The sequence below is a fragment of the Ambystoma mexicanum genome, chromosome 5q (assembly GCF_040938575.1).
Source record: "Ambystoma mexicanum isolate Mex_15411 chromosome 5q, UKY_AmexF1_1, whole genome shotgun sequence".
Classification (NCBI taxonomy): domain Eukaryota; kingdom Metazoa; phylum Chordata; class Amphibia; order Caudata; family Ambystomatidae; genus Ambystoma; species Ambystoma mexicanum.
The window spans coordinates 977,927,128-977,940,395 of record NC_090933.1 but is presented as its reverse complement, the minus strand read 5'-3'; the positions used below and the strand labels follow the sequence as shown (position 1 = coordinate 977,940,395).

Sequence of the window (13,268 nt, the reverse complement as noted above, 5' to 3'; positions counted from 1 at the left end):
GCACTGTGTCTTGGCAGCCTGGCTTCAGGGTCACTCGTGGGGGCTTTGAACAAGACAATCTGATCTCTCCCTGCTGTACCAGGGGTCCTGGAAGGAAATGGCGTGGTCCCTGTATGCACGCCGGTACGGCAAGAGGTGTGGGTGGTGTACCTGGAGACCCCTTTTATAGGTCAATATCTTCTTTCTCTTGCACCCAAAGACATTGGCAGGCGGTGGCAGAGGATGATAGTGATCTGGGTGGGCCTGTTGGCACTTGGGCATTGGGAAGACATGATAGGTCCTGGACTCTGACCCTCCCAGGATGCGGCTGGCACAGATGTGTCCATTGTGCGGATTGGTGATGGGTGGTCAAGGGGACAGAACCACAGTCTCCTACGTCAATCGGCTTTAGGACCAGGCGGAGAACGCCCCCCCCCCCCCCCCCCGCCTTTAGACAGCAGCACGCAACACCTCCTCCTGCTGGCTCCGAGCATCGCCTTTCCATCACTTGCCGGGCCCCTGTCGGCAGAGCGGAGCCTGACACTCGCAGCCGCTGCAGTACCGCATCCTCCCGTGTGCTGGTCCTATAAAGGGGCAGGGGGAGGGCAGGGCCCGGCGCTGGTTGGGCAGCCCTCTGTGAGATACTGTCTCTGCAGCTCCAACTTAGACTGCTTCCAGGGGCGCAAGAGAGGTCCCGTGGCTCTTGGGGTGAACTTCACAGACGGGGCAAGCCTACTTCCGTGGTACCCTGTGCAGAATCCCACACGCCGCTCCGCCCGCCCGTGGGCGCAGCGCGATACCGCCCGCGTGCTCCGAGCCTGGCTATCCATCCACCTGCCGATCTCACCACCACAAGTGGGACGTCAAGCCGAGGGAGTCCCAACGACCTGTCCTTAGAGGTGAGTAAGGCACGGCACGCCCTCTACTGCCCCTTCCCCATGGCCAGGGGGCACACATTTGTACCAGGCATCCTGGCTACCCGGTGATGAGGATTTTGGGTGTATTTTACCCGTTACTCGCCAAGTTTCCTGTTTATATAAATGATTTTGAATACATATTAAACGTAATCCGAAGTAGGGGATAGCCGGGCACTTTTAGTTTGTGGGTGCAGAATTTAGAAGACTTGACACGACTCTGCCTGTGTTTCTTCCCCAGGTGAAGCGAGAAGCGGTGACTGTGGGGGAAATCCCCTGCGTGTGCCCTGTGCTGGGTGCCATGCCCCTCCATGCCAGCCGGCTGCCTGCCTTTCTGCCTGCCTCTTGTGGGACCCTGGACAGCGGAGCCTGCATCTGCTAAGCTCCCGACCCGACCTCGGACGTGGACACTGCGAGCTCCTGGGATCCGCTCTCGGCTCCACCACTGAACATTTAGAGAGCCGCTTTTCCTCGGCAGGCTGCGCTCACCCTCTGCCTAGATGCAGCTCCGACTTTTCCCATTTGCCCTGATCCTCCTGAACTGTCTGGATTACGGGCACTGCCAGGGCAGCCGCTGGAAGCGCAGCAAGAGGGGTGAGTGTCATCGAGGGGAATGGCAGACCGGGGCAGTGGTGGGTGTCTCTGAATAGCTCTTGATTTGCATCACCCCCGAGGGCCGTGGCTGTTGTAGTGCCGGTGCTGTTGCACGCCTCCACTGCCCACAGCATGGGTACCTTGCGCTGCCTTGTTGTTGAAGCTGAATCGCCGTGTGTCCATGTGCACAGCTCGTGGTGCACGTGTCCGTGTTTATGTACATTTGTGACACCGTGTGCAACGTATATCTGCTTGTATAGCCCTTCCCGATGAACTGTGGATGCTCGCGCTTTTTGCCACAGAGCGATGATCTCGTATCTTCGTATCGTCCCGTGGGGGCAGTAGCGGCATTGGGGGGGAGGGCAAGGGGGCAGGGGGGGAGATGATGCTTAATGAGCATAACATTTGAGTGGGGCAATTAGGTGTATAAGTATCGCTATCGCACATTAGGGTTTCTAGGCGCTGTCAACGTTGCTACATTTGCTGTTTTAGTGTCACGCGCATGGGGTCTCCGGGGTGAGCGCACATGTGGTTGCGTTCTCTGCCCGGCATTCCGAGGGGTACTCTATGGGTGAATGTGTGGTGCACGTCCCGGGCAGCCTGGCATTCGCCGAGAGTTTTGAAGAAGCAGTCGGGGTGCTCTTGCGTGATGATTCTGATGCGCCACTGTCTATCTTGCCCGTGCCCCCTCCCCAGGGGGCGTGGGCACGTGGGCCTGTTCCCAGTGTGCCTTGAATGATTCCGGCATGGGAGCACTAAACCTAATCATGGCACAACCAGTAGCCCCGTAAATGGACCCACTACGAATGACATCCCCCCAAAAATAGCCGTATCGAATTGCAGATGGATAGGCGGCTCCAAAAGTGAAGCGCGCGCATAATCATGGATGCGAAATGTGGCTAATGACGATATAGATCGACAGCCCCTCGTCTGAAATGGAGACTTTGGGGGGTGGTAGAAAAATCAATGCCTTGCTGTAGGTCGGATAACACGAGCTTGGTGGTGTGGGAAAGGCAGTCGCCAGTAAGTGCCCGGCCGGGACCTGCAGGCACCGCCGTCCGTCTCGGAGCGGGGCCGGGCGCTGCTGGCAGCGATTATAGCCAATTACCCCATTACCCCGAAGCACTGGACTTCGCCTTCAGGTCTCGGGGTCCCTGTTGGAGAACGTGATGGGCCCGTGCACTTGCAGGCGAGAGGTCCTGCCGGGGATTGGAAGGGTGGCCCTCCAGATAGAAGCACGTGAGCGCAGCAGCCTGCCACCCCCGCGGAGGGCCAGCTGCGCTGACAACTCACCCGCTGATGGCACATCCGTGCCTCTGAGAACATTACCTCGATGACGCGGCCCGGCCGCTGCCGGCGGTGGCGATCGATCGCCCGCGCTGTATCATGTCGGCTAATTGCAGCAGATAATGAAGCTTCGAGCCCCGCCGAGAGGCGGCTCGTGTAACACGGATATCGACCCCACGCGCCTCCCTGCCTGTGGTACTACTGTAGCTTGTGGACATCGGTCCAGGGAGCTCGCGCGGCGCACCCAGAGACGCCTGCCTCCCGCTGTCGAACACAGCCACAGTGGTGCTCAGGGCAGACGCCGCCGCTTGGGAGCCCAGGGGCGGCCCTGTCCGCCGCCCCTTCCCACCACTCAACCCGGGCGGTGATGAGTTCATAACCAGACTAACATTTTGGATGTGAGCTGTGAAAGAGGAACTTTATATCCCCGCATATTTTCTCACCTACCCAATGATTTTCAGCTAGCCCATTGCAGCCCTGAGGCAAGCCTCCTACTTAACCCATTACAGCCCGCTGAGTGCTGGCTCCCTATGCTGCTGTTCCCGCTTAATGGAAGGGCACCGGTGATGACCACACCAGTCGACTCTGGAATTTATGTGGTCTAGTGGCCTGTCTAATGGAAACATGGAGATCTGGATTCTAATTTAGGCTTTGTCATATGTCCGTGTGATTCTGGGCAACTTCACATAGGACCCGATTCATTGGAATTTTTAGCAAAGTGCAAAGCGACTTTGCACTGGTGCAAACGTGGTGCAAAATCACTTTGCACTACAACAAAAATACACTTTGAACCACTCTGTGAATCAGGATATTGGTTGGCAGGGCAAAGTCACTTTGCACCGCGCTAAAAGTTGCATGAATCTGACCCTTAATCTTAACCCACACACCATGGGCTCGATTCATGGATTTTTTCGCACGGTTCAAGGTGACTTTACACTGCTGAAAAGTCACTTTGCATTGCAGACACAACCCCTGGTTCGTGGAACTGTGCAAAGTGTATTTCTGCAGTGCAAAGACAGTGCAAAGTCTTTATACCGACTTTGCACTGACTTTGCACTGCAAAAATACACTTTGCATAGTTCCATGAATCAAGGTTTGTGTCGGCAGTGCAAAGTCACTTTTCAGCAGTACAAAGTCTCTGAACCGTGCAAAAAAATCCATGCATCAGGCCCCAATGCTCGAGTGTAGGGTATCAAGCCCGCCAACAGTAGCAACAAAAACGATCTTAACATTTTTGTTATGATATGATATGATATGATATGTCATTTATAATGCGCTAGGGACATCATTTAGGGGTCGCCAGGGGGTGCCAGCAGCATGTGGCTCTTTGTTTCTGAAGTGGCTGATTTTTTGATCCCGATAGCCATTAAGAAAGATAGCTCAGTGGGTTGAGCACTGACTGCTGCAATGTGGGTGATCTGCAGGTTGCAGGTTTGACTCCGGGCAAGGTCAACTCAGCCTTTCATCCTGCTGAGGTTGATAAATGAGTACCAACACAGGTTGGGTAATATTGTATGTATAGATGTACTTTATGAAGCGCTTAAGCGTAAGCGCTATACAATAACACATCATTATCGTTTGGCCTTGGACGTCTGCTTGCATTCACAGTAATTTGGTATTATGGGCCTATACGCACTGATATTAACGATACATATGGTGATCCATTCTTGTATGAATGTATATCACTTTACATTGAAATCCTAACCATATTTTTCGTAGTGTAATTAGAAACAATGCTTCGTGATCTCACTTCCTTTTTGGTCAAGGGGGTGAAAGGTTGTGTTCCATCGCTTCTGTGATGTCACTTTGGGGTGGGGTCAAATGACATCACTTCCTGTGATGTCATCAGAGGTTAAGGGTTGTATGATGTCCCTTCCACTACCCCAGGCATTTTGGTGAAATGACGTGCCTGTAACGCGCCTGTATACAAGTGTTTCTAGGCGCGAAAGGTGTTCACACCTGAAGACCTTATTTCAATTGGCACCATAATTCAAGTGCCAATGTTGTCCTTCTCTTGGCGGCACAGAGAGTTTCCTTTCTCTGGTCAGCATCAGATCATTCATTGAATGTAATGTACAATGTTCTTGTATAGACCTTTTTGCCGACTCATGATGATATCACGAACAGAGACCATGGGCCTCATTACGAGGTCGGCGGTAAGGGGTTAACGGCGCCGGTAAGGATGCCGGTGCCGTTAACCCCTTACTGCCCCATTCCGAGGTCCCTTAGCGGGTCCACTAAGGCCGGCTAGTAAAACCAGCCGCCCTTAGTGGGAGCTGCTAAAGGACCAGGGAGCTAATAACGGGCCCGTTAATAACGGCCCCATTATTAGCTCCCTCCCCATTCCCATTGAGCCCTATGGAGGCTCGAATGGGAATGGGGATGGGTATTTTGAATGAGGAATTACTGGGTCCTCCAAGGTTGGAATGATCCGGTAATTCTTTATTCAAGGAACCCGTACCCAATACCCGAGTTTGAAGGCAGCCATGGCGCTAATAGCGGCATGGCTACCTCCAAACTCGTAATGAGTCCCCCTTTATGTTGCTCTGCGCTCTAATATTCATTCAGTTACGTTTCTTTACAGTGCCGCATGCCGCTATAGGTGCCTCGCAGCACTTTGTGTGGGCATTACTCAGGGAGCTAATGCGTGAATGGGAAAGTGTTAGTCGGGCTCTGTGTTGCCATTCAATGTTTCCTATTTGTGGGCTGCCTAGCAAGGGTGGGTTTAAAGCTTCAGGGGGAAGGAAATCATACACTATGGTTCCTAAACATGGGGGAGTCAGACCATTTTTTTGGAAGTAAAAATATTTTTGAGTAAGAAATCATTCCAAGACCAAAATGTTTAGGGAAGAGCAGAGGTGGAATTCTTCTGCTCTTCTTCCTAAATCAGAGAAAACAACAAGGAAATAGGGGCGAGTAACTGCTGGGGGTCTTTAAACTGTGAGGCAGGCCCAGCTATGGGAGCCTGAAGTATGTCCGGGGTGGGGGGCGAGTGGCTATGGGCCGGGCTATTTAAAAAGATATTACTCTGACGGCTTTTAATTAACACAAAGTATAAGCGTGTGCTTTGGCCGGAAACAATATATGTACTCAAAGGGGAGGGGGAACCCAGTGTTTGAATAGTACTGGTTTATGATGTGCCAAACTCCTAGGGCCTGATTCACAAAGTGTTTTTCAATGGGAAAATCACATTGAAAAACACTTTGTGAATCAGGTCCCGACTCTGGCCAAAGTGAGCAGACATAGAGACTCCGGAAGACGTTCATGGGCCATACAACTGCCATTAGCAGGCTTAAGAATCCTCCACGTGCTCCACAACTGGAAGCCATCCTTTAAACACACTGCTTTCTTCGACTTCTCAACTTCTTTTTTTTTGTTTTGTTTAAATTTTTTTCTCTTTCTGGGATTGAAAACCTCCAAAAAGGGCTTACATAAACAAGTGGGGAAGATGATGCACAAGGTCAGTGATCTTAGTCGTCTGAAAGAAACTCACTCACGCACTCACTCGTTCTATGGACCGCATTACATCAGAAACACCCATTAGTGAGAGACTGTGAGTGCCCCCATAGCGTGCTCAGTGTTCTTCAATCAAAGGAGTTCCACCACCAACGAGGACGGGTAGTGCCATGCATATGCAGCGTACCCAGGGAGGGTGCTCGTGAATCATCAGGCGATCTCTGCTTTGGCGCCAGCACCCCCCATCACTGCCTTCATTTCAGCCCAGGATTCCCTTTCCAGCACACAGAGGCAACCGGAGGACTTGTGACCTGGACCATCGCTTGCCAGGAGGGTCATTGATTGGAGTAACTTGCCCGGGTCTCTTTCAACATTGGCGTCAGACGACTGGCTCACTTCTTAATCGGATTTGCCGCCCACTATGGTGCTGCATGCCACACAATGGGATCTGCAAACCGGGGAAGGGTCACTTACCTTTGGCCACGATTCATGGAAAAATTTGCATTTCTCCCACCATTGCTGCGCGCCAAGAACGAAAAAGCTTGTAGAATAAAAAAAGCGTGCTCCGTGTATTAATGTAATGTACTGCACAAAGTAACCGTATATGCAAGTCGCGCTTGGAACGCCCCTCTCGCACCCCAACGCAAAGCATAAACAGCTACCTTTGCGTGCTCCCCCAAGCGCAAATACACATACCCTTCAAACAGTGCGTGGGGTCCCCTGCAAGCAGGCCTGCAACTCCGGAAGCCTGCGCATGGTCCCCCGTAACTGTTGCCGGCACCCCAACGACATGCGTATGAAAAATAAAAACTTGGGTAAAACTCGGAAAAGCTGCGTGCGAACCCCCATAAACCGCTCCCTAACGTGTACCCCTAAGTCAAATTGGATGTCCGGTTACGTACACGCACCCCTAAATCTGACATGCAAACCCACCTCTGCACTGCGATTCCTATGCGCAAGTGCCTTTATGCCTGCCTTCGGGTGGCTTAGAGATCAATGGATTTGCGTGGCCATTTCTATGCCAAGAGGCTGCACAGTGGTTCCATGAATACGTGTCATTTGGCGCAATTGTGGGCATGCGGCCCGTCCGAATGGCCACTTTTTCACGTTCTTCCCATTTTCTGTGTTCCGCCCCCTTCCCAGTCCTCTGCGCAAACCGTGCCCACTCTCTGTGTGATGTCTGGTGCAAGGTGCTCAACGGCTCGCAGAGACGTGCTGAGCCTGTGCGAACTCCACACAAGTCCTGGAACAGTCTTGCGCATGAATCGCACGCAGTTTGACGCGCAAGTACCAGATTTTACGTGCAAATAATTCCATGAATCAGGCCCTTGATCTTTCCTTTTCACCTTGTGAAGAAAAAGGATTCCAGTGCAAACTGTGCGTATGCACCCACATACATACACGCGCATACATACCCACACACACAAGGCATGACCAGGACACGCTGGACCGCTTGGGAAACGAGGGGTGTAAACTTTGCATCAGTGCAAATTCAATTAGCACGAGGAAAAAATTGCCACCGTGAAATAAAAAAAAAAACATTGGGCCTGATTTACAAAGCCTTTTTCAATGGGATTGTTCCATTGTAAAAGGCGTTTGTAAATCAGGCCCACACTCTTTCAATGCATTTCGCACCTGAGCAGAGGACTAGAACTAGGAAAAACATTTGTATGGTCCAAACATTGATTAAAAGAATATGTGCCTGATTTTTTAAAAAAAAGTGTTTGACAAAGGCGCAGTACCATTGAAAAAAACGCTTTGCAAATCAGGCCCTATTTTTTGCACTAGTGACATTTTTGTGCTTGTGCTAGCTGCATTTTCAGCGTAAAGTTGCTGTAATGTTTCCACTGGTCCCGATTTAAAAAAATGTTTGCAATGGGACTTTGCCATGTTTCAGGCTTTGATACTCATGACGGTCGTCCCCCGTTGTTTGTGGCATTTATGTGCCGCAGACCCGCTAGAATGGGCCGTAGCCCACCGCATGCATGCACGCTGCATTTGCGAGCGCATTATGCAAGCGTCCAGTTATACCACTCACCAGCAAAAAAGTTGCAAACAGACCTCTCTTTTCAGTTACAAGCCCGGACTCACAGTGGAATAAATAGCACGGCTGGCTCTAAGCGGGTCCGGTTCGGGAGCTCTCGCTTTTTCAAGTGATTGGAATAATATTGTGTTTCATTCCCGCTCTCAGCAGATGGTGTGTAGAATTCCAGAGTTCAGTCTATGGAAATGATGGCAGGCCTTCCGAGTGACCTGACAATCCCGGCCAACAAAGGGTGTACTGTGTCTTTAATTAAATGTGGAACTACTTAACGTGCTGGCCAGACAGCGCAGGGCGATCCGGGTGTTTGTACAACACAGCTCAGTCCCTGCTTTGTGGGGGGATTGACATGTATAGGGATCTAAGGCAAACGCTTTGAATTGTCCCCACTACAAGGACTTAAGCTGCTTTTAATTGCACTCAAGTGGGCTGAATGGTCCCGGGAGTGGCGCTGTGATTGACTTTGCTCACTGGAGTTCTATGTCGACTTGTCCTTTGGAAGATATGTGGCTGCCTGAACAGAGGCGAACTGACCAGTGGGGGCGATCGGGAATGACTTGACTGGGGAAAAGACACTGGCATATCAGGTAGAAAACACGTGACTACCTGGGCACAGGCATCCCAGGCCTTGAGTGGGCACCCGCCTGCCAAGTGGGCCATCCACCGTCCTAATAGTCCAGTCACAATGGCAGTGGAAGGCTTTGAGGGGGTGAAGCTGGCAGAGGCGGTGAATGGCTCCTCTCAGGGCATTTGTCAATGCCTCTCCCTACTTTATAGGGGTGCAGTTGGATCCCATGGGAGCTGAAAGGATGGGCTACCCACTGGCAAGTTCACCTCCGACTACCAGCGCCACACAATTCTTATTGATATGAGGCAAAGCAGAGAGTTTTTAGTGACCGCCCCTCCCCCCCCATCTTCAGCTCCCCCCTCACCTCCGGGGGTACGCTGATGTCCAGGACTCTGGCTAGTGCGTTGTACTGACGTCAGGACAGGAGCTTGAACCTAATGGACGTTCCGCCTGCACTCTCCTGCCCAACTTCCCAAATGAATGATGTAACAACTAAAACGTTACCTTTTCTACTTCCATGCCTCCTGGTGTTCCAGCTCCCTGCCATTCTTACCTGAAGTCCCAGGATGCTTCTTTCAAATATTTCACTAGTCTTTTGGTTTGTAGCCTCTGAGTTTCTATCCAGGGCTATAGCCTCCCCAGCCGCCCCCAACCCCCGCATGCCCCCTCCCCGGCCCCGCACCGCCTCTGGGAAGCTGCCGAATGTGACTGTGCTTGGTGCACCGATTCGGTTTTAGGAGAAGATTCACAGCCGGTTCCCACAGCCCTTAACCATTTCCGCATCAAATTCCCCCATTTTTTGAAATGTTCCCCCCAGCTCATCTGCAAAGCATTAGGCAGTGACGGCGGGGCACTGGCAGTGAGCACGGGCTTGGCATGCGGTGGGCTGTGCTCCATGATCTCATATGCTGTTTAATATCATTTGCTTAATGAAATAACATTCTTGGCAGAGAGGGCCTTCTCCAGCCAGGAGAAATCAATTGCATCCACTCGGAATGGGAAAGACATCTATCACTTAGCCTTAACTAATATCTCTGCGCAAAGCCAATTGCAGAGGTTGCAGCCCGCACCCGCGGCATGGCAGAAGTGTGGCACGGGGCGCTGGGACTGGACAGGTCTTGGCTAGAAAAGGGAATACATTTCTCAGTGTGGACCAGAGTAGAAATATACTACTTAAAGTTCACATATGAAAGATTCATGATTTTCTTATTATTGCCTGGTATGTCCAAACTGGGCATTTGTTGCAAGTTGTAGTGTGCTGCGCTGTCACGAGAGTTAACATTTGGGAGCATGACGTTTCGGGAAGCTTGGCTTTAAGATCGGAAGAACCCATCCCCACAGAATAACCCTACACACATAAGAGTCACACAAGACTGGTGGAAGTATGCACACCTTCATGCGCTTCATACATGTCTCAGAAGATGCTGGCCACTTGACACAACTTGGCACAGAGCGGTGCTGCTGTGGCCTTGACAACAGTAGAGGAATTGATGAAACACGCATGCATGCCATCTGATAATGCCTGCGTCCTTGCCATCAGTGCCATACACGTCTATGTTAGGGCTGCTCAGCAGGGACAGTGCTCTGTATGTGAAACCAAAGGGCTTCTAGAGATGATGGCCTGCCTGCACTGGGCCATTCAAAGTGTAGCCTTTTCTTATGGCAACTGTGTACGGACTGTGCTTGCAGGCAGGTGTGCCGAGGCTTAGTTGTTTGTCAAATAGACGTAGACATCGGGTTTAAGGGCCACCCTGTAAACCCTACCCAGGTTCCGGTACTGCGTTCTTGAGGAGTTACCTGGGGCCATCGTCACATGCAGAACACAGTATGAGCACGAGTACTGCGGATCATCTGCAGGCGGGCCACATGCACTTAGCTGATGGAGACTCCTATAGTTCAAAAGACCCAGGAGCACCTCTAGTCCACGTACATCTATGTCAGATGAGTCGGTCACACAAAAAATCTCCGTACCTCTAGCGTACCGCGCCGCTCCCTGCAGAATAGAAAATAAATCATATCGTCCGGTCCTCCTGCTTTCACATAGTGCCGGAATCTGAAGTAATGACAGCAAAATCCGCTAGAGGTACGGAGTCTCCATGAGCTACGTTGTTAGTGCTCAACAGTTATATTGAGGTCCATGGAGGATTGATTTCCGACGCCCTGCCTCACTGTCCCGCAAGCTGAAAACGTGGGGATTCGCTACTGGCCCATATACGTGGAGAACTGGGCAGAGCAAGTGCTCCCAGCCCGACGTCCTGAAGAAGGTCTCTGACCGAAACACGTGTCGACGTGATCTCTATGAGGGATATCTGGTGATATTGGACACCGGTTATATAATGACACCTGATATTATGGACTGGGTCATCATAGGAAATTTTAATTGAATATTTTTAGAAAGCAATTCTTGAACAATACAATTTGGTGTTATTATTACACTAGGGTGTTGTATTGATGGATGTTTGAATGTATTTCTGAATGTGGATACGTATGAAGGCATGAGTTGATGTAAGATTTTTTAGGCAATTTTTATGTAAGTAAAATAATTGTTCATGTGATGAGTTTTTTCAAATAAATATGTGATTTATACTTAATCTAACCAGTGTCATCCTATTCCACTGATCCACCTTTTTGATTGTCGTGTCTGTCTATCTATCCATCTATCTTTCTGTCTAGCTAGCTACTTATCTATCTATCTATCTATCTATCTATCTATCTATCTATCTATCTATCTATCTATCTATCTATCTATCTGTCTGTCTGTCTGTCTGTCTGTCTGTCTGTCTGTCTGTCTGTCTGTCTGTCTGTCTATCTATCTATCTTTCTGTCTGTCTGTCTGTCTGTCTGTCTGTCTGTCTGTCTATCTATCTATCTATCTATCTATCTATCTATCTATCTATCTATCTATCTATCTTTCTATCCCTCCATCACCAGGAAAGGAGGAGAACCTTAGGCAAATGTAAATTTTAGGTGGAGCACATACAACCGGAGAGGCATACATCACACCAGTGACACCCAGTTTTTCCGACTCACATGTCTGCATTCTGGCAACACGAGTAAGCATTGGATTAGAGAAAAACGATCCACGCCATCCCGCAGTATTTCATTGGCATTTATCATTAAAGACAACGTTTAAGAGCTTTGGGATTAGTAAAATGCCATCTAAACCAACATGGAATACAATAAAAGAAACACCTCACACACATGTACCACTTTTCAGCACCAGGGGAGGGGGTGCTAATCCACCAGGGGTCTCAGAATGTGGGCTGTTACTATTCATTGTTATAAGCCTGCCTTCTGAGCTTCCAGGTTCGGTGCGCCCCTCAACCTGTGCCTGCCCTGCTCCCACATTTTCCCCACACCATTATTCGCACCTCTGAAAAAACACACGCGGATGCTAAAGGCTAAAACAAATTATTTAAAAAAAAACACGAAAAGCTCACCTGATCTGTGTTTGTCCCACCTGGCTTTCGGGACAGGGAGTCTGCCTTCAATGTTGATTATGTCATCAAAACCAAAACTGAAAACAGACTCCCTCTTCCAGAGGCATTATTGCAACACTCAAGGCAAGTTTTTCTTTTTTTCAACAAAATGTATTTTAGACTTTGGCACCAACATGTGCTTTTTCTGCATGATAATGGCGATATAACCCTCGTCAGCGCGTCAGCCCTGCCAGGTATGGCCTGTCGCCCAAGTTTAGGGCCCGACGTTTTGGGACATGTAAACTGGCAGAATAGGGATTGGTGAACACATGTCTGTTGCAGTAAAGTTACATTTTTGGCTCTCCGGAGCATGCTGACCTCCATCCATCACTCCGTTACATTCAACTCTGCTCTTTCGTTGGGTGCACACGTGTAATCTAATAATAAGCAGTGAGCGCATTGTTTCAAAGCGTTTTTTGATGAAGGACACACAGAGTGGTTATAAATGATGTGGCTTAAGGGAACCTATTTAAGAGATATTTATTACACCAATGGCACGTTTACAACTGCAATTATGTTATTAACTCTCAGACGACTGCTTTTAAAAACACTGGCAGTCACTTCAAGTGCAAAGTTTGATGGTAAGGCTTGAATAGAGTGAGCTCAAAGAGTCCCCACGAGGAGGTGTCTTGGGCGGGTAAGGTCTGGAACTGGGTGGGAATGGCCATAGGGATTAGCATGTCCCTGGACAGTCAATGAGTGAATACATAGCCAAACAACACCAACACGCTTGGTGTCGTCACTCATATGCCATCCCTCCATAGCTCTTTTCTAATGCAATAGTTTAGGCTTATAGGTGGTGCAAGTGACACCTAATAAACTAAGGTAAAAAAAAAAACAACATCATCTAGGAAGGCATAGGTTGTGAGACTGGCTGTAGAGAACTGCGTTGGTTTTTAGAATGCCAAGTCTAATGGGTTGGCATTACAGCCCCTTAAAAACCTTGTGTA

At 49.8% G+C, this 13,268-nt stretch overlaps 1 protein-coding gene across 1 annotated transcript in view; it reads left to right on the top strand.

Annotated features, from left to right (window-relative positions):
- Positions 1-482: 482 nt before the first annotated feature.
- Positions 483-13,268, top strand: part of RSPO2 (R-spondin 2) — a 425,713-nt gene continuing 412,927 nt past the window's right edge. Inside the window, exons 1-2 of the mRNA XM_069621504.1 lie at positions 483-878; positions 1,135-1,487. Of these exons, the coding sequence (XP_069477605.1) occupies positions 1,394-1,487 (94 nt within the window). The 5' untranslated portion in view covers positions 483-878; positions 1,135-1,393. The remainder of the gene's footprint in view (positions 879-1,134; positions 1,488-13,268) is intronic.